We start from the raw sequence: 21,288 nt of genomic DNA, 5'->3' as shown, positions 1-21,288 counted from the left end.
CGGGCACATTGCCGTATCTGAGAATCGGCCCGCTATTCCGGGCGCATTGCCGTATCTGAGAATCGGCCCGCTATTCCGGGCACATTGCCGTATCTGAGAATCATCCCGCTATTCCGGGCACATTGCCGTATCTGAGAATCACCCCGCTATTCCGGGCACATTGCCGTATCTGAGAATCGCCCCGTTATTCCGGGCACATTGCCGTATCTGAGAATCACCCCGCTATTCCGGGCACTTTGCCGGTTTCTGAGAATCGCCCCACTATTCCGGGCACATTGCCAGTTTCTGAGAATCGGCCCGCTATTCCGGGCACATTGCCGGTTTCTGAGAATCGGGTCGCTATTCCGGGCACATTGCCGTATCTGAGAATCGGCCCGCTATTCCGGGCACATTGCCGGTTTCTGAGAATCGGCCCGCTATTCCGGGCACATTGCCGGTTTCTGAGAATCGGCCCGCTATTCCGGGCACTTTGCCGGTTTCTGAGAATCGGCCCGCTATTCCGGGCACTTTGCCGTATCTGAGAATCGGCCCGCTATTCCGGGCACATTGCCGGTTTCTGAGAATCGGCCCGCTATTCCGGGCACATTGACGGTTTCTGATAATTGGCCCGCTATTCCGACGCTTTGCCGGTTTCTGAGAATCGGCCCGCTATTCCGGACACATCGCCGGTTCCTGAATGTCACTGCCGCGTGGGTTTCTCAGTCGGGACTAGCAGGGATTGTCACTGCCGCGTGGATTTCTCAGTCGGGACTAGCAGGGATTGTCACTGCCGCGTGGGTTTCTCAGTCGGGACTAGCAGGGATTGTCACTGCCGCGTGGGTTTCTCAGTCGGGACTAGCAGGGATTGTCACTGCCGCGTGGGTTTCTCAGTCGGGACTAGCAGGGATTGTCACTGCCGCGTGGGTTTCTCAGTCGGGACTAGCAGGGATTGTCACTGCCGCGTGGGTTTCTCAGTCGGGACTAGCAGGGATTGTCACTGCCGCGTGGATTTCTCAGTCGGGACTAGCAGGGATTGTCACTGCCGCGTGGGTTTCTCAGTCGGGACTAGCAGGGATTGTCACTGCCAGCGTTTCTCAGTCGGGATTAGCAGGGATTGTCACTGCCGCGTGGGTTTCTCAGTCGGGACTAGCAGGGATTGTCACTGCCGCGTGGGTTTCTCAGTCGGGACTAGCAGGGCTTCTCACTGCCAGGGTTTCTCAGTCGGGACTAGCAGGGATTGTCACTGCCAGGGTTTCTCAGTCGGGACTAGCAGGGATTGTCACTGCCGCGTGGATTTCTCAATCGGGACTAGCAGGGATTGTCACTGCCGCTTGGGTTTCTCAGTCGGGACTAGCAGGGATTGTCACTGCCGCGTGGGTTTCTCAGTCGGGACTAGCAGGGATTGTCACTGCCGCGTGGGTTTCTCAGTCGGGACTAGCAGGGATTGTCACTGCCGCGTGGGTTTCTCAGTCGGGACTAGCAGGGATTGTCACTGCCGCGTGGGTTTCTCAGTCGGGACTAGCAGGGATTGTCACTGCCGCTTGGGTTTCTCAGTCGGGACTAGCAGGGATTGTCACTGCCGCTTGGGTTTCTCAGTCGGGACTAGCAGGGATTGTCACTGCCGCGTGGGTTTCTCAGTCGGGACTAGCAGGGATTGTCACTGCCGCTTGGGTTTCTCAGTCGGGACTAGCAGGGATTGTCACTGCCAGGGTTTCTCAGTCGGGACTAGCAGGGATTGTCACTGCCGCGTGGGTTTCTCAGTCGGGACTAGCAGGGATTGTCACTGCCAGGGTTTCTCAGTCGGGACTAGCAGGGATTGTCACTGCCGCTTGGGTTTCTCAGTCGGGACTAGCAGGGATTGTCACTGCCAGGGTTTCTCAGTCGGGACTAGCAGGGATTGTCACTGCCAGGGTTTCTCAGTCGGGACTAGCAGGGATTGTCACTGCCGCGTGGATTTCTCAGTCGGGACTAGCAGGGATTGTCACTGCCGCGTGGGTTTCTCAGTCGGGACTAGCAGGGATTGTCACTGCCGCGTGGGTTTCTCAGTCGGGACTAGCAGGGCTTCTCACTGCCAGGGTTTCTCAGTCGGGACTAGCAGGGATTGTCACTGCCAGGGTTTCTCAGTCGGGACTAGCAGGGATTGTCACTGCCGCGTGGGTTTCTCAGTCGGGACTAGCAGGGATTGTCACTGCCGCGTGGGTTTCTTAGTCGGGACTAGCAGGGAATGTCACTGCCGCGTGGGTTTCTCAGTCGGGACTAGCAGGGATTGTCACTGCCGCGTGGGTTTCTCAGTCGGGACTAGCAGGGATTGTCACTGCCGCGTGGGTTTCTCAGTCGGGACTAGCAGGGATTGTCACTGCCAGGGTTTCTCAGTCGGGACTAGCAGGGATTGTCACTGCCGCGTGGGTTTCTCAGTCGGGACTAGCAGGGATTGTCACTGCCAGGGTTTCTCAGTCGGGACTAGCAGGGATTGTCACTGCCAGGGTTTCTCAGTCGGGACTAGCAGGGATTGTCACTGCCGCGTGGGTTTCTCAGTCGGGACTAGCAGGGATTGTCACTGCCGCGTGGGTTTCTCAGTCGGGACTAGCAGGGATTGTCACTGCCGCGTGGGTTTCTCAGTCGGGACTAGCAGGGATTGTCACTGCCGCGTGGGTTTCTCAGTCGGGACTAGCAGGGATTGTCACTGCCGCGTGGGTTTCTCAGTCGGGACTAGCAGGGATTGTCACTGCCAGGGTTTCTCAGTCGGGACTAGCAGGGATTGTCACTGCCGCGTGGGTTTCTCAGTCGGGACTAACAGGGATTGTCACTGCCAGGGTTTCTCAGTCGGGACTAGCAGGGATTGTCACTGCCAGGGTTTCTCAGTCGGGACTAGCAGGGATTGTCACTGCCAGGGTTTCTCAGTCGGGACTAGCAGGGATTGTCACTGCCGCGTGGGTTTCTCAGTCGGGACTAGCAGGGATTGTCACTGCCGCGTGGGTTTCTCAGTCGGGACTAGCAGGGATTGTCACTGCCGCGTGGGTTTCTCAGTCGGGACTAGCAGGGATTGTCACTGCCGCGTGGGTTTCTCAGTCGGGACTAGCAGGGATTGTCACTGCCGCGTGGGTTTCTCAGTCGGGACTAGCAGGGATTGTCACTGCCAGGGTTTCTCAGTCGGGACTAGCAGGGATTGTCACTGCCAGGGTTTCTCAGTCGGGACTAGCAGGGATTGTCACTGCCAGGGTTTCTCAGTCGGGACTAGCAGGGATTGTCACTGCCGCGTGGGTTTCTCAATCGGGACTATCAGGGATTGTCACTGCCGCGTGGGTTTCTCAGTCGGGACTAGCAGGGATTGTCACTGCCGCATGGGTTTCTCAGTCGGGACTAGCAGGGATTGTCACTGCCGCGTGGGTTTCTCAGTCGGGACTAGCAGGGATTGTCACTGCCAGGGTTTCTCAGTCGGGACTAGCAGGGATTGTCACTGCCGCGTGGGTTTCTCAGTCGGGACTAGCAGGGATTGTCACTGCCAGGGTTTCTCAGTCGGGACTAGCAGGGATTGTCACTGCCACGTGGGTTTCTCAGTCGGGACTAGCAGGGATTGTCACTGCCGCGTGGGTTTCTCAGTCGGGACTAGCAGGGATTGTCACTGCCGCGTGGGTTTCTCAGTCGGGACTAGCAGGGATTGTCACTGCCGCGTGGGTTTCTCAGTCGGGACTAGCAGGGATTGTCACTGCCGCGTGGGTTTCTCAGTCGGGACTAGCAGGGATTGTCACTGCCGCGTGGGTTTCTCAGTCGGGACTAGCAGGGATTGTCACTGCCAGGGTTTCTCAGTCGGGACTAGCAGGGATTGTCACTGCCGCGTGGGTTTCTCAGTCGGGACTAGCAGGGATTGTCACTGCCGCGTGGGTTTCTCAGTCGGGACTAGCAGGGATTGTCACTGCCAGGGTTTCTCAGTCGGGACTAGCAGGGATTGTCACTGCCGCGTGGGTTTCTCAGTCGGGACTAGCAGGGATTGTCACTGCCGCGTGGGTTTCTCAGTCGGGACTAGCAGGGATTGTCACTGCCGCGTGGGTTTCTCAGTCGGGACTAGCAGGGATTGTCACTGCCAGGGTTTCTCAGTCGGGACTAGCAGGGATTGTCACTGCCGCGTGGGTTTCTCAGTCGGGACTAACAGGGATTGTCACTGCCAGGGTTTCTCAGTCGGGACTAGCAGGGATTGTCACTGCCAGGGTTTCTCAGTCGGGACTAGCAGGGATTGTCACTGCCAGGGTTTCTCAGTCGGGACTAGCAGGGATTGTCACTGCCGCGTGGGTTTCTCAGTCGGGACTAGCAGGGATTGTCACTGCCGCGTGGGTTTCTCAGTCGGGACTAGCAGGGATTGTCACTGCCGCGTGGGTTTCTCAGTCGGGACTAGCAGGGATTGTCACTGCCGCGTGGGTTTCTCAGTCGGGACTAGCAGGGATTGTCACTGCCGCGTGGGTTTCTCAGTCGGGACTAGCAGGGATTGTCACTGCCAGGGTTTCTCAGTCGGGACTAGCAGGGATTGTCACTGCCAGGGTTTCTCAGTCGGGACTAGCAGGGATTGTCACTGCCAGGGTTTCTCAGTCGGGACTAGCAGGGATTGTCACTGCCGCGTGGGTTTCTCAATCGGGACTATCAGGGATTGTCACTGCCAGGGTTTCTCAGTCGGGACTAGCAGGGATTGTCACTGCCACGTGGGTTTCTCAGTCGGGACTAGCAGGGATTGTCACTGCCGCGTGGGTTTCTCAGTCGGGACTAGCAGGGATTGTCACTGCCGCGTGGGTTTCTCAGTCGGGACTAGCAGGGATTGTCACTGCCGCGTGGGTTTCTCAGTCGGGACTAGCAGGGATTGTCACTGCCGCGTGGGTTTCTCAGTCGGGACTAGCAGGGATTGTCACTGCCGCGTGGGTTTCTCAGTCGGGACTAGCAGGGATTGTCACTGCCAGGGTTTCTCAGTCGGGACTAGCAGGGATTGTCACTGCCGCGTGGGTTTCTCAGTCGGGACTAGCAGGGATTGTCACTGCCGCGTGGGTTTCTCAGTCGGGACTAGCAGGGATTGTCACTGCCAGGGTTTCTCAGTCGGGACTAGCAGGGATTGTCACTGCCAGGGTTTCTCAGTCGGGACTAGCAGGGATTGTCACTGCCGCGTGGGTTTCTCAGTCGGGACTAGCAGGGATTGTCACTGCCGCGTGGGTTTCTCAGTCGGGACTAGCAGGGATTGTCACTGCCGCGTGGGTTTCTCAGTCGGGACTAGCAGGGATTGTCACTGCCAGGGTTTCTCAGTCGGGACTAGCAGGGATTGTCACTGCCGCGTGGGTTTCTCAGTCGGGACTAGCAGGGATTGTCACTGCCAGGGTTTCTCAGTCGGGACTAGCAGGGATTGTCACTGCCGCGTGGGTTTCTCAGTCGGGACTAGCAGGGATTGTCACTGCCAGGGTTTCTCAGTCGGGACTAGCAGGGATTGTCACTGCCGCGTGGGTTTCTCAGTCGGGACTAGCAGGGATTGTCACTGCCGCGTGGATTTCTCAGTCGGGACTAGCAGGGATTGTCACTGCCGCGTGGGTTTCTCAGTCGGGACTAGCAGGGATTGTCACTGCCGCGTGGGTTTCTCAGTCGGGACTAGCAGGGATTGTCACTGCCAGGGTTTCTCAGTCGGGACTAGCAGGGATTGTCACTGCCGCATGGGTTTCTCAGTCGGGACTAGCAGGGATTGTCACTGCCGCGTGGGTTTCTCAGTCGGGACTAGCAGGGATTGTCACTGCCGCGTGGGTTTCTCAGTCGGGACTAGCAGGGATTGTCACTGCCGCGTGGGTTTCTCAGTCGGGACTAGCAGGGATTGTCACTGCCAGCGTTTCTCAGTCGGGACTAGCAGGGATTGTCACTGCCGCGTGGGTTTCTCAGTCGGGACTAGCAGGGATTGTCACTGCCGCGTGGGTTTCTCAGTCGGGACTAGCAGGGATTGTCACTGCCGCGTGGGTTTCTCAGTCGGGACTAGCAGGGATTGTCACTGCCAGCGTTTCTCAGTCGGGACTAGCAGGGATTGTCACTGCCGCGTGGATTTCTCAGTCGGGACTAGCAGGGATTGTCACTGCCGCGTGGGTTTCTCAGTCGGGACTAGCAGGGATTGTCACTGCTAGGGTTTCTCAGTCGGGACTAGCAGGGATTGTCACTGCCAGGGTTTCTCAGTCGGGACTAGCAGGGATTGTCACTGCCAGGGTTTCTCAGTCGGGACTAGCAGGGATTGTCACTGCCAGGGTTTCTCAGTCGGGACTAGCAGGGATTGTCACTGCCAGGGTTTCTCAGTCGGGACTAGCAGGGATTGTCACTGCCGCGTGGGTTTCTCAGTCGGGACTAGCAGGGATTGTCACTGCCGCGTGGGTTTCTCAGTCGGGACTAGCAGGGATTGTCACTGCCGCGTGGGTTTCTCAGTCGGGACTAGCAGGGATTGTCACTGCCAGGGTTTCTCAGTCGGGACTAGCAGGGATTGTCACTGCCGCGTGGGTTTCTCAGTCGGGACTAGCAGGGATTGTCACTGCCAGGGTTTCTCAGTCGGGACTAGCAGGGATTGTCACTGCCAGGATTTCTCAGTCGGGACTAGCAGGGATTGACACTGCCAGGGTTTCTCAGTCGGGACTAGCAGGGATTGTCACTGCCGCGTGGGTTTCTCAGTCGGGACTAGCAGGGATTGTCACTGCCACGTGGATTTCTCAGTCGGGACTAGCAGGGATTGTCACTGCCAGGGTTTCTCAGTCGGGACTAGCAGGGATTGTCACTGCCACGTGGATTTCTCAGTCGGGACTAGCAGGGATTGTCACTGCCGCATGGGTTTCTCAGTCGGGACTAGCAGGGATTGTCACTGCCAGGGTTTCTCAGTCGGGACTAGCAGGGATTGTCACTGCCACGTGGATTTCTCAGTCGGGACTAGCAGGGATTGTCACTGCCGCGTGGGTTTCTCAGTCGGGACTAGCAGGGATTGTCACTGCCGCGTGGGTTTCTCAGTCGGGACTAGCAGGGATTGTCACTGCCAGGGTTTCTCAGTCGGGACTAGCAGGGATTGTCACTGCCGCGTGGGTTTCTCAGTCGGGACTAGCAGGGATTGTCACTGCCAGGGTTTCTCAGTCGGGACTAGCAGGGATTGTCACTGCCACGTGGATTTCTCAGTCGGGACTAGCAGGGATTGTCACTGCCGCATGGGTTTCTCAGTCGGGACTAGCAGGGATTGTCACTGCCAGGGCTTCTCAGTCGGGACTAGCAGGGATTGTCACTGCCACGTGGATTTCTCAGTCGGGACTAGCAGGGATTGTCACTGCCGCGTGGGTTTCTCAGTCGGGACTAGCAGGGATTGTCACTGCCGCGTGGGTTTCTCAGTCGGGACCAGCAGGGATTGTCACTGCCGCGTGGGTTTCTCAGTCGGGACTAGCAGGGATTGTCACTGCCAGGGCTTCTCAGTCGGGACTAGCAGGGATTGTCACTGCCAGGGTTTCTCAGTCGGGACTAGCAGGGATTGTCACTGCTAGGGTTTCTCAGTCGGGACTAGCAGGGATTGTCACTGCCGCATGGGTTTCTCAGTCGGGACTAGCAGGGATTGTCACTGCCGCGTGGGTTTCTCAGTCGGGACTAGCAGGGATTGTCACTGCCAGGGTTTCTCAGTCGGGACTAGCAGGGATTGTCACTGCCGCGTGGATTTCTCAGTCGGGACTAACTGATAATTATCTTCTGTAGGTTTGGTTAGTGGTACAAAGAAAATGGATGTATCTGGAGAGTATCTTCATTGGTGGTGATATCCGATCACAACTGCCAGAGGAAGCAAAGAAATTTGATAATATTGATAGAATATTCAAAAAGGTAATTACTTGAAATCGAATGGTTGCTGTACTGAGACTAAATAAATGATTTTGCATATTTCAATGTTGTAATTTTGCTTCCCGGTATCTTTATCGTTCACCCAGGAGCATCTACACTGCTTGGTGTTGACGAGCTCTCTGCTAATTCCGTTCCTGAGACTGAATTAGCCCAGTCTCTTCCCGCCTAACTCCATGACTTTTCTGATACCTTCCACCACTTCTAACAATTCCCGGTTTCCTGTCCTTAACATCTTCCTTTTCATCTAGACCAGACCCCCAGTTTTTGGTAAAATCCGATTAGGGACAACATACAATATCTATCTTATATTCTAACATCCAAGGTTAATATGTGGTACATGTGAATTAACGCGCCAACACTCCACACAGCACAATAAATGGTAGATGAGACCAAGGCAGATCCCATGGATTTCTCAACAACCCACCCAGATGTTCGTGACCCCCCCCCAAGGCATGTTTTGCAGTGGCGGAGGCGGGGCGCCATTGGCCGGCAGTGGGACCAGAACTCAATTGTTTTTTTCCATTGTTTCACCCTTTGCCACCAGGGAAGCCATGTGAGGGAGTCACTGTTGGCGGGACTGACGATCCCACCAGTGAAAGTGCTGTCAAATTTCTACCCGTGAGTCAAGCAACCTCATTGAAACTCTTTCACTCGGGATTCCAGTCTTCACCTTCAAAGATCTAACCTTGGAATTTTCTCCAAAAGTCACTCCAACTTGGACAGCCTCGATGAAAACCTAAGTCTCAACGTTTCAGTCTCGTCTCTCAAGACATCGTCCTGGATTCCTGAGTCTGCACTCCAGCACCAAATCACAAACACAACCTCAGACCTTTGGCCATGACGAGCAGAATACTACTGATCCAAAGGGTTTGATCGGATGACTCCGTTTCAACTGCGTCTCTAGTATTTATCCTTGTACACAGACGCCTGGCTGTTCAGATGGCTGAGCCCTTTAACTGCCAGATTGTCCTTGTGCCGCCCACTCCCGGCTTGTGCATGCCCGGCTCCCGAGGCCTGTCAGAACTTGGAGTTCCCAGGCACTGCTCCCCCAGAAGCTCAGTTGGATCCTTTCACACACCATAGATATCCAGTCCCTCGGCATCTCCATCATTATCTGGACAGCCCAACGGTCCTTGCTTCTCCTGTGAATAGAAGTCAACAATTCTCCATCCACACCACCCTCCTCCGCCTGGCTAGACTTATTCTCACATTGAACAGTTTTTCTTCTGAAATTCATTCTCCCACATAAAAGATATTGCTCCCCACATGAGTTTTTGCTCATACACGGAATACACGGAACATTCTTTGTTTCAGTTTCAGTAGCATCCCTCCCCTCTGTATGTTGATGACTGGAGCAATGCCATTTTCTGTTCTTGCCCCGAATTGGAAAATTTAACCAACTTTCCCCTTCTCTTCCTCAACTTCTCTAACTCCATATCTTTTTTTTTTATTCGTTTGTGGGCCAGCATTTATTGTCCATCCCTAAGAGCATTTAAGAGTCAATCACATTGCTGTGGATCTGGAATGACATGTAGGCCAGGCTGGGTAAGGATGGCCGATTTCCTTCCCTAAAGGACATCATTGAACCAGATGGGTTTTTACGGCAGTGGTTATTTTATCAACAATGGTTTCACGGTCATCACTAGATTTTTAATTCCAGATTTTAATTAATTCAAATTTCACCATCTGCAGTGGCGGGATTTGAACTTGCGACCCCAGAGCATTACTCTGGGTCTCTGCTTTACTAGTCCAGTGACAATACCACTAGGCCACTACCTCCCCATATGGTGATAGGCTTTCAGCTGATGCTTATTAGACCATAGAATTTACAGTGCAGAAGGAGGCCATTCGGCCCATCGAGTCGACAGTGACCCAAGCCGGGAATCGAACCTGGGACCCTGGAGCTATGAAGCAATTGTGCTAACCACTATGCTACCGTGCTACCCATTATTATAATCCCACTGATCCCACAGCTACCTTGATTACTCTTGCTCACACCTTGCTTCTTGTAAGGACTTTGTTCCATTCTCCAGTTCCACCTTCACCATGGTTCGCAGGACCTGTGTTCCGTTTCCCCTACTTTTCTTCCCATTTTTCACCTCCCTCCACCTGCCACCCCTCCAGCCTCCTCTGTTTCTACCACCCCCACCAGATAGCACCATCAAATGCAACTGCCACTCCTCTCTCTTTTCGATATTCTGAAAGGACTGTTCTCTCTGTGAAATCCTGGTCCATTCTTCCATTGCCTCCAAAACCCATTCCCCTTCCCACCACACTTTCCCATCCAAATGCAAGAGATGCAACATTTACATTGTCATTTCCTCCAGTCTCACCTCCAGGCACCAATTGAGCCTTCCATTTGAAACAATGGGGGGAATGTCATAGCTCCCACATGCCGGCGAGATCTTCCCTTCCTATTAAAGACAATGGACTTTTGAACGGTTTCCCTCATCTTCTGGTCCCACCCCTGCCGGTCTGTCAAATTCTGCCCATGACATACTTGTACTTTTGTCTGGAGGGGGGGGGGGGGGGGGGGGGGGGGGGAATCTTCCGAATACTTGCCATCAACCTCCAAAATGTAATTTATCAGTCTCTGCTGCTCCTCCCTTACCTCCTTCTCAACCTGCACCTTATGCGAGATTATCTCTCCTCTGAACACCACTTTCAAAGCCTCCCCACGACCCCGACGGCAAGACCTCCCCATTTTTATTAAACTCCACATACTCATCAATCAGCCTCGCCACCTTCACTCGGAACCCCAAGTCGGCTAACAACCCGTCATCCAAACTCCACACCACACACCGCAACGGCCCCGTCTCCAATACCACATCCACCAGCAGTGGGGCATGATCAGAAATGATGATCGCCGAGTACTCTGCCCTCTTTACCCCCACCAACAAGCATCTCCCCAGGATGAAAAAATGGATCCGAGAGTATACGTTGTGTACCGGAGAAAGCATGGATTTAGAAACCTCCACTGGTTTACTCCCCCCATCACCTTCATAAACACCACCAACAGATTCCAACCCCCTGTTGGCATATTGAGGTGCGAATTTGGTCCCCATGTCTGTTCCGTGCGTCTGGAAGAAGAATTTGTTGTCGAAGGTGAAGACGTGATCCAGAATGAAGCGGATGAGTTGCAGAATTGTGTCTGGAGATTGGCAGTTGTCGGTGTTGAGTACTGAGGCTGTTGCAGCAATGCCGTCCTCATGGGGGATGCTGGTGTAGAGTGCCGAGACGTCCATTGTGACGAGGAATGTTCCTGGTTCAACTGGTCCATGGGTGCTGAGTTTCTGTCGGAAGTCCGTCGTGTCGCGACAGAAGCTGGGTGTACCTTGTACGATGGGTTTCAAGATGCCCTCGATGTAGCCAGAGAGGTTCTCACACAGGGTCCCATTTCCTGATACATAGAACATAGAACATAGAACATTACAGAGCAGTACAGGCCCTTCAGCCCTCGATGTTGCGCCGACCTGTGAAACCACTCTAAAACCCATCTACACTATTCCCTTATCGTCCATATGTCTATCCAATGACCATTTGAATGCCCTTAGTGTTGGCGAGTCCACTACTGTTGCAGGCAGGGCATTCCACGCCCTTACTACTCTCTGAGTAAAGAACCTATCTCTGACATCTGTCTTATATCTATCTCCCCTCAATTTAAAGCTATGTCCCCTCGTGCTAGACATCACCATCCGAGGAAAAATGCTCTCACTGTCCACCCTATCCAATCCTCTGATCATCTTGTATGCCTCAATTAAGTCACCTCTTAACCTTCTTCTCTCTAACGAAAACAGCCTCAAGTCCCTCAGCTTTTCCTCATAGGATCTTACCTCCATACCAGGCAACATTCTGGTAAATCCTTTCCAATGCTTCCACATCCTTCCTATAATGCGGCGACCAGAATTGCACGCAATACTCCAAATGCGGCCGCACCAGAGTTTTGTACAGCTGCAACATGACCTCATGGCTCCGAAACTCAATCCCTCTACCAATAAAAGCTAACACACCGTACGCCTTCTTAACAACCCTCTCAACCTGAGTGGCAACTTTCAGAGATCTATGTACATGGACACCGAGATCTCTCTGCTCATCCACACTGCCAAGAATCTTACCATTAGCCCAGTACTCTGTCTTCCTGTTATTCCTTCCAAAATGAATCATCTCACACTTTTCTGCATTAAACTCCATTTGCCACCTCTCAGCCCAGCGCTGCAGCTTATCTATGTCCCTCTGTAATTTGTAACATCCTTCCGCACTGTCCACAACTCCACCGACTTTAGTGTCATCTGCAAATTTACTCACCCATCCTTCTACGCCCTCCTCCAGGTCATTTATAAAAATGACAAACAGCAGTGGCCCCAAGACAGAACCTTGTGGTACACCACTAGTAACTGGACTCCAGTCTGAACACTTCCCATCAACCACCACCCTTTGTCTTCTTCCAGCTAGCCAATTTCTGATCCAAACTGCTAAATCACCCTGAATCCCATGCTTCCGTATTTTCTGCAGTAGCCTACCGTGGGGAACATAGAACATATAGAACATAGAACAATACAGCGCAGTACAGGCCCTTCGGCCCACGATGTTGCACCGAAACAAAAGCCATCTAACCTACACTATGCCATTATCATCCATATGTTTATCCAATAAACTTTTAAATGCCCTCAATGTTGGCGAGTTCACTACTGTAGCAGGTAGGGCATTCCACGGCCTCACTACTCTTTGCGTAAAGAACCTACCTCTGACCTCTGTCCTATATCTATTACCCCTCAGTTTAAAGTTATGTCCCCTCGTGCCAGCCATATCCATCCGCGGGAGAAGGCTCTCACTGTCCACCCTATCCAACCACCTGATCAAACGCTTTACAGAAATCCATATACACCACATCAACTGCTTTACCCTCATCCACCTGTTTGGTCACCTTCTCAAAGAACTCAATAAGGTTTGTGAGGCACGACCTACCCTTCACAAAACCGTGTTGACTATGTCTAATCAAATTATTCCTTTCCAGATGATTATACATCCTATCTCTTATAAACCTTTCCAAGATTTTTCCCACAACAGAAGTAAGGCTCACTGGTCTATAGTTACCGGGGTTGTCTCTACTCCCCTTCTTGAACAAGGGGACAACATTTGCTATCCTCCAGTCTTCTGGCACTATACCTGTAGACAAAGATGACTTAAAGATCAAAGCCAAAGGCTCCGCAATCTCTTCTCTAGCTTCCCAAAGAATCCTAGGATAAATCCCATCCGGCCCAGGGGACTTATCTATTTTCACACTTTCCAGAATTGTTACCACCTCCTCCTTATGAACCTCAAGCCCTTCTAGTCTAGTAGCCTGAATTTCAGTATTCTCCTCGACAACATTGTCTTTTTCCTGTGTGAATACTGACAAAAAATATTCATTTAGCACCTCTCCTATCTCCTCGGACTCCAAGCACAACTTCCCACTACTGTCCTTGACTGGCCCTACTCTTACCCTAGTCATTCTTTTATTCCTGACATATCTATAGAAAGCTTTAGGATTATCCTTGATCCTACCTGCCAAAGACTTCTCATGTCCCCTCCTGGCTCTTCTTAGCTCTCTCTTTAGGTCCTTCCTAGCTAACTTGTAACTCTCGAGCGCCCTAACTGAACCTTCATGTCTCATCTTTACATAAGCCTCCTTCTTCCTCTTGACAAGCGTTTTGACTGCCTGAGTAAACCACGGTTCCCTTGCTCGACCACTTCCTCCCTGCCTGACAGGTACATACTTATCAAGGACACGCAGTAGCTTGTTCCTTGAACAAGCTCCACATTTCCATTGTGCCCATCCCCTGCAGTTTTCCTCTCCATCCGATGCATCCTAAGTCTTGCCTCATCGCATCATAATTGCCTTTCCCCCAGATATAACTCTTGCCCTGCGGTATATACCTATCCCTTTCCATCACTAAAGTAAACATAATCGAATTGTGGTCACTATCACCAAAGTGCTCACCTACCTCCAAATCTAACACCTGTCCTGGTTCATTACCCAGTACCAAATCCAATACGGCCTCGCCTCTCGTTGGCCTATCTACATACTGTGTCAGGAAACCCTCCTGCACACATTGGACAAAAACGGACCCATCTAAAGTACTCGAACTATAGCGTTTCCAGTAAATATTTGGAAAGTTAAAATCCCCCGTAACAACTACCCTGTTGCCTTTGCTCCTATCCAGAATCATCTTTGCAATTCTCTCCTCTCCATCTCTGGAACTTTTCGGAGGCCTATAGAAAACCCCTAACAGGGTGACCTCTCCTTTCCTGTTTCTAACCTCAGCCCATACTACCTCAGTAGACGAGTCCTCATCAAACGTCCTGTCTGCCACCGTAATACTGTCCTTGACTAACAATGCCACCCCTCCCCCTCTTTTACCACCTTCCCTGAGCTTACTGAAATATCTAAACCCCGCCACCTGCAACAACCATTCCTGTCCCTGCTCTATCCATGTCTCCAAAATGGCCACAACATCGAAGTCCCAGGTACCAACCCATGCCGCAAGTTCACCCACGTTATTCCGGATACTCCTGGCATTGAAGAAGACACACTTTAAACCACCTTCCTGCCTGCCGGTACACGCCGATACGATAGGACAGCCTGGTGTGTTGGCCTTGCTCACACCTCAATATGCCAACGTTTTCAAGCACAAGTTTGAACAAGACCTCCTCACCGTACAGGACCTTCAACCGACATTATACACCAGATACATCGATGACATTTTTTTCCTTTGGACCCACGGCGAAGAATCACTGAAACGACTACACAATTACATCAATAAGTTCCATCCCACCATCAGACTCACCATGGACTACTCACCAGATTCGGTTGCATTCTTGGACACACTCATTTCCATCAAGGACGGTCACCTCAGCACTTCGCTTTACCGCAAGTCCACGGATAACCTCATGATGCTCCACTTCTCCAGCTTCCACCCTAAACACATGAAAGAAGCCATCCCCTATGGACAAGCTCTCCGTATAAACAGAATCTGCTCAGACACGGAGGAGCGTAACAGACATCTACAGACGCTGAAAGATGCCCTCGTACGAACGGGATATGGCGCTCGACTCATCGATCGACAGTTCCAACGCGCCACAGCGAAAAACCGCACCGATCTCCTCAGAAGACAAACACAGGACACAACCGACAGAATACCCTTCGTCGTCCAGTACTTCCCCGTAGCGGAGAAACTATTACATCTTCGCTCACTTCAACACGTCATCGATGAAGACGAACATCTTGCCAAGGTCATCCACACCCCCACTACTTGCCTTCAAACAATCGCGCAACCTCAAACGAACCATTTTTTGCAGCAAACTACTCAGTCTTCAGAACAGCGACCACGACACCACACAACCCTGCCATGGCAATCTCTGCAAGACCTGCCAGATCATCGACATGGATACCACTATTACACGTGAGAACACCACCCACCAGGTACGCGGTACATACTCGTGCGACTCGGCCAACGTTGTCTACCTCATACGCTGCAGGAAAGGATGTCCTGAAGCGTGGTACATTGGCGAGACCATGCAGACGCTGTGACAACGAATGAACGGACATTGCGCGACAATCACCAGGCAGGAATGTTCCCTTCCAGTCGGGGAACATTTCAGCAGTCATGGGCATTCAGCCTCTGCTCTTCGGGTAAGCGTTCTCCAAGGCGGCCTTCAGGACGTGCGACAACGCAGAATCGCCGAGCAGGAGCTTCTAGCCAAGTTCCGCACACATGAGTACGGCCTCAACCAGGACCTGCGATTCATGTCGCATTACATTCACCCCCCACCATCTGGCCTGCGAAATCCTACCAACTGTCCTGGCTTGAGACAATTCACACCTCTTTAACCTGCGATCATCTCTCTCTCCAGTTGCTCCAGCTGGACCTGTAAAGACTTAATTACCTGCAAAGACTCACATTCAAAGTACCGTATTGCATCATTGACTTTGTCTATACATATGTTTCGGGAACACACCGCTTCAATCACCTGAGGAAGGAGCAGTGCTCCGATAGCTAGTGATTCACAACAACCCTATTGGACTTTAACCTGGTGTTGTAAGACTTCTTACTGTGCCCACCCCAGTCCAACGCCGGCCACTCCACATCAGAGCTCCTTTATCGGGGCAAGCGACTCTCCCACAGATTTCTCAAGAGTGTCCATCATCTCCCTCCCTTGCTGCTCAAAATGTTTGGCAAATTGCCGCTGAAACTCCACTGCCATCACCTCAGCTAGCGTAATGGATGCAGCCCCACACCGCGAGCTTACTCCGCACCCTGGTCAACTTTGCCGGCGGACTAGCGCTTTATCCCTTTCTCCCAGTATTTCTTTGGCATTTTGACATCCTGTAGTGCCCACAACTCTATTAGGATAAGTTTACACACAAATTTCCCCTTGAAACAGGGTGAAAAGGGCCAGAAAACGAGGACTCTAGTGAGAGCCGCCGAATTGCGGCCTCCACCAACATGTCGCCAATGCAAGTCCCCTTCAGGGCCGTTTAATACGAGTGATCAACTTGCTACTACTCTGGCAGTGTGATTAATTCACCACTTACCCCACTCCATGTTTGTTTTTCCTACTGTTAGATAATGTCAGAAACTGTGAAGGAGCCAGGAATAAACAAATGTTGCCAGTCTGATAACCGCCTCACAAATCTCAAGAATCTGAGTGATGGACTTGAGAAATGCCAGAAGAGCCTCAATGACTATCTGGATTCCAAGCGAAATGCTTTCCCAAGATTTTTCTTCATTTCTGATGATGAATTACTGAGTATTCTGGGGAGCAGTGATCCTGAGGCTGTCCAGGAGCATATGATCAAGGTATTTGGGTTTCATGTTTCCTTCTCCTATCTATTCTCCTCGTGCACTACATGCCGAATTTACCTCTGAGACAGAAAGCTTGTGACAGCGTCTGACCGTGACTGTTATAAATAACTTACGTCTTCATTCACCTGAGGAAGGAGCAGTGCTCCGAAAGCTAGTGATTCCAAACAAACCTGTTGGACTTTAACCTGGTGTTGTAAGGCTTCGCACTGTGCTCACCCCAGTCCAACGCCGGCCACTCCACATCATGTAATAAATAAAAGGAAGACCGAGGGGCCACCTCAAAGAGGTCTTTAGAATGATATAAGGATTTGATAAGGTGACTGTCGAGAAGCTGTTTCCACGTGCAGGACAGACTCTCATTCGGGACAATAAATTGTAGAAGAAATGTTGTCCCCTGTAAAATAATTGGTGAGTTTGATAATTATTTTTGTGATAATTTATTAAAATCGGGTTCTGTGAGCTGTTTGGCAATTTAATGTTTCAGATGTTTGATAACATTGCATCACTGAGGTTCCAAGTGGGGAATGAGAATGAAACATTGGCAACAGCGATGATATCTGCTGAAGGGGAAGTGATGGAATTTCGACAGGCGACAACTGCGGAGGGTCGGGTTGAAGATTGGATGACCACAGTGCTGGCTGAAATGAGGAAAACAAACCGGCTCATTACAAAGGAGTCAATCTTTCGATACTGTGAAACCATGACCAGGTAAGCAACATGCAAGAACTGCTTTTTCATGTGATTTTAACTGTTTTGCTGTACAGACAAACAATGGGCCGCATTCTTCATTCCTGAGTTTAAATGTTGATGCCGGGGCAGGATTCGCGGAGTTCAATGAAAGCAAAACTGGCGCCGCACCTGGACCAATTCAACAACCATTAAGGGGCAGCACCGGCGCCATGGGGAACACGATCGATTCCAATGTGAAACGGTGCCGGATTGGCTGGGTTCGGGATTGACACTCAGGAGGCTGGCTAACTGCAGCCGCATATACACACATCACTCCCCACACACACCATCCCAGCCAACAAGATGGCAGCAAGGGGAGCAGCACCCCATTTCACTGCACTGAATTGGAGACCCTGCTAGGTGCTGTGGAGGAGAGGCGGGTGACCCGCTACCCCCGGGGTGGCAAGGAGGCTGACAACCGCCACCGCTCGCCGTGCCTGGACGCAGGTGGCAGAGGTTGGGCGCACCGTGGGCAACACCGTCAGGACCAGCCAGCAGGTGCCGTAAAGAAACACATGACCTCAGGGCAGCCAGGGGTGAATAGGCAGCACTGTGCCCCTGGCACCTATCCCCCTCCCACGTACCTGTAACTCCACTCCGCCCCACCCAGAGGGCAGCCATACCCCCACCTTGCACCACCGGCCACCATGGCCAGCTGCCCTGGAGCCTCCCAGCCCCTGGACTGCCTGCATCGGACTGGGACTGTCTAACACTCTGCGTTTTCTGTTCCCCCCCCCACCCCAGGAGAAGGTCGCTCATAATCGCCGTGAGAGTGAGAAGAGTGGAGGGGACCGCTGAAGCTGCGGCCCCCTCACTGCAGCAGAGCAGAGGGCACTGGATGGTGGGGGATGGGCTTAGAGAGAGGGTAGTCGCTGAGGCAGAGCTCGGCACCGGGTGAGGAAGTGAGACCCCATCTGCGTCGCAGTTCCCCACGGTATGTGTGTCACCCCCCCCCCCACCACACCCCCTACAACTTCCCCCACACCCCTCCTCCACCATCACCATCCCCTCCTCCACATCCCCCTCCCCACACACCCTCCCCCCACAAACACCCTCCCCCCACAACCCCCCCTCCCCACCCCCTCCCCCCAAACCCCCTCCCCCACAACCCTCGTCCACCACCACCATCCCCTCCCCCAAATCCCCTCTCCCCCACAACCCCCTCCCCCACAACCCCCTCCTCCCCCTCCCCCTCCCCCCCTCCCCCTCCCCCACCCCCAACCCCCTCTCCCACACACACCCTCCCCCACACCCTCTCCCATACCCCCCTCCCCCAAGGAGCAGGAGCGTCTGCGGTGGGGGCCTTGGGACAAATGTTTTGACCATGGGTCAAGGTGTCCTCGGTCTGGGGCATTCTGTGCAGGCCCAGGAACAGGACAGGGCTGCCGTCTCACAGACAGCCACGTACCAGAGCCACCTGGTCCTTACAGCGGTGCTCCAGAACCTGCCCCGGTCACAGCCGGCCATGGCTGAGCCCATCGGCTGCATTGCCCAGGCGTTCGCTGACGTGGCTCAGTCCCAGAGGGAGACGGCGCAGTCCCAGGGGGAGACGGCGCAGTTCCAGGGGGAGACGGCGCAGTCCCAGGGGGAGACGGCGCAGTCCCAGGGGGAGACGGCGCAGTCCCAGGGGGAGACGGCGCAGTCCCAGGGGGAGACGGCGCAGTCCCAGGGGGAGACGGCGCAGTCCCAGGGGGGGACGGCGCAGTCCCAGGGGGAGACGGCGAGGTCCCAGGGGGAGACGGCGCTGTCCCAGGGGGAGACGGCGCAGTCCCAGGGGGAGACGGCGCAGTCCCAGGGGGAGACGGCGCAGTCCCAGGGGGAGACGGCGCAGTCCCAGGGGGAGACGGCGCAGTCCCAGGGGGAGACGCCTCAGTCCCAGGGGGAGACGGCGCAGTCCCAGGGGGAGACGGCGCAGTCCCAGAGGGAGACGGCGCAGTCCCAGAGGGAGACGGCGCAGCCCCAGGGGGAGACGGCGCAGTCCCAGGGGGAGACGGCGCAGTCCCAGGGGGAGACGGCGCAGTCCCAGGGGGAGACGGCGCAGTCCCAGGGGGAGACGGCGCAGTCCCAAGGGGAGGTGGCGCAGTCCCAGGGGGAGACGGCGCAGTCCCAGGGGGAGACGGCGCAGCCCCAGGGGGAGACGGCGCAGTCCCAGGGGGAGACGGCGCAGTCCCAGGGGGAGACGGCGCAGTCCCAGGGGGAGACGGCGCAGTCCCAGGGGGAGACGCCGCAGTCCCAGGGGGAGACGGCGCAGTCCCAGGGGAAGACGGCGCAGTCCCAGGGGGAGGCGGCGCAGTCCCAGGGGGAGGCGGCGCAGTCCCAGAGGGAGACGGCGCAGTCCCAGGGGGAGACGGCGCAGTCCCAGGGGGTGACGGCGCAGTCCCAGAGGGAGACGGCGCAGTCCCAGGGGGAGACGGCGCAGTCCCAGGGGGAGACGGCGCAGTCCCAGGGGGAGACGGCGCAGTCCCAGGGGGAGACGGCGCAGTCCCAGAGGGAGACGGCGCAGTCACAACGTGATGTGCCGCAGTCCCAGGGGGAGACGCCGCAGTCCCAGGGGGAGACGGCGCAGTCCCAGGGGGAGACGGCGCAGTCCCAGGGGGAGACGGCGCAGTCCCAGGGGGAGACGGCGCAGTCCCAGGGGGAGACGGCGCAGTCCCAGGGGGAGACGGCGCAGTCCCAGGGGGAGGTGGCGCAGTCCCAGGGGGAGACGGCGCAGTCCCAGGGGGAGACGGCGCAGTCCCAGGGGGAGACGGCGCAGTCCCAGGGGGAGACGGCGCAGTCCCAGGGGGAGACGGCGCAGTCCCAGGGGGAGACGGCGCAGTCCCAGGGGGAGACGGCGCAGTCCCAGGGGGAGACGGCGCAGTCCCAGGGGGAGACGGCGCAGTCCCAGGGGGAGACGGCGCAGTCCCAGGGGGAGACGGCGCAGTCCCAGGGGGAGACGGCGCAGTCCCAGGGGGAGACGGCGCAGTCCCAGGGGGAGACGGCGCAGTCCCAGGGGGAGACGGCGCAGTCCCAGGGGGAGACGGCGCAGTCCCAGGGGGAGACGCCTCAGTCCCAGGGGGAGACGGCGCAGTCCCAGGGGGAGACGGCGCAGTCCCAGGGGGAGACGGCGCAGTCCCAGGGGGAGACGGCGCAGTCCCAGGGGGAGACGGCGCAGTCCCAGGGGGAGACGGCGCAGTCCCAGGGGGAGACGGCGCAGTCCCAGGGGGAGACGGCGCAGTCCCAGAGGGAGACGGCGCAGTCCCAGAGGGAGACGGCGCAGTCCCAGGGGGAGAGGGCGCAGTCCCAGGGGGAGAGGGCGCAGTCCCAGGGGGAGACGGCGCAGTCCCAGGGGGAGACGGCGCAGTCCCAGGGGGAGACGGCGCAGTCCCAGGGGGAGACGGCGCAGTCCCAGGGGGAGACGGCGCAGTCCCAGGGGGAGACGGCGCAGTCCCAGGGGGAGACGGCGCAGTCCCAGGGGGAGACGGCTCAGTCCCAGGGGGAGACGGCGCAGTCCCAGGGGGAGACGGCGCAGTCCCAGGGGGAGACGGCGCAGTCCCAGGGGGAGACGGCGCAGTCCCAGGGGGAGACGGCGCAGTCCCAGGGGGAGACGGCGCAGCAGTCCCAGGGGGAGACGGCGCAGTCCCAGGGGGAGACGGCGCAGTCCCAGAGGGAGGTGGCGCAGTCCCAGAGGGAGGCGGCGCAGTCCCAGGGGGAGGCGGCGCAGTCCCAGGGGGAGACGGCGCAGTCCCAGGGGGAGACGGCGCAGTCCCAGGGGGAGACGGCGCAGTCCCAGGGGGAGACGGCGCAGTCCCAGGGGGAGACGGCGCAGTCCCAGGGGGAGACGGCGCAGTCCCAGGGGGAGACGGCGCAGTCCCAGGGGGAGACGGCGCAGTCC

The 21,288-nt window shown here is 55.3% G+C and overlaps 1 protein-coding gene across 4 annotated transcripts in view; it reads left to right on the top strand.

Moving 5' to 3' along the window:
• dnah10 (dynein axonemal heavy chain 10) overlaps positions 1 to 21,288 on the top strand; it is a 704,002-nt gene that overhangs the window by 281,683 nt on the left and 401,031 nt on the right. For all 4 annotated transcript variants that reach the window (XM_072511049.1, XM_072511141.1, XM_072510964.1 and 1 more), the window contains exons 28-30: positions 7,699 to 7,821; positions 16,446 to 16,679; positions 17,170 to 17,393. In XM_072511049.1, coding sequence (XP_072367150.1) covers positions 7,699 to 7,821; positions 16,446 to 16,679; positions 17,170 to 17,393 — 581 coding nt within the window. The remainder of the gene's footprint in view (positions 1 to 7,698; positions 7,822 to 16,445; positions 16,680 to 17,169; positions 17,394 to 21,288) is intronic.

The sequence above is a fragment of the Scyliorhinus torazame genome, chromosome 1 (genome assembly GCF_047496885.1).
Source record: "Scyliorhinus torazame isolate Kashiwa2021f chromosome 1, sScyTor2.1, whole genome shotgun sequence".
Lineage (NCBI taxonomy): Eukaryota > Metazoa > Chordata > Chondrichthyes > Carcharhiniformes > Scyliorhinidae > Scyliorhinus > Scyliorhinus torazame.
The sequence above is the reverse complement of the archived record's forward strand: the minus strand, read 5'-3'. Positions and strand labels throughout refer to the sequence as shown.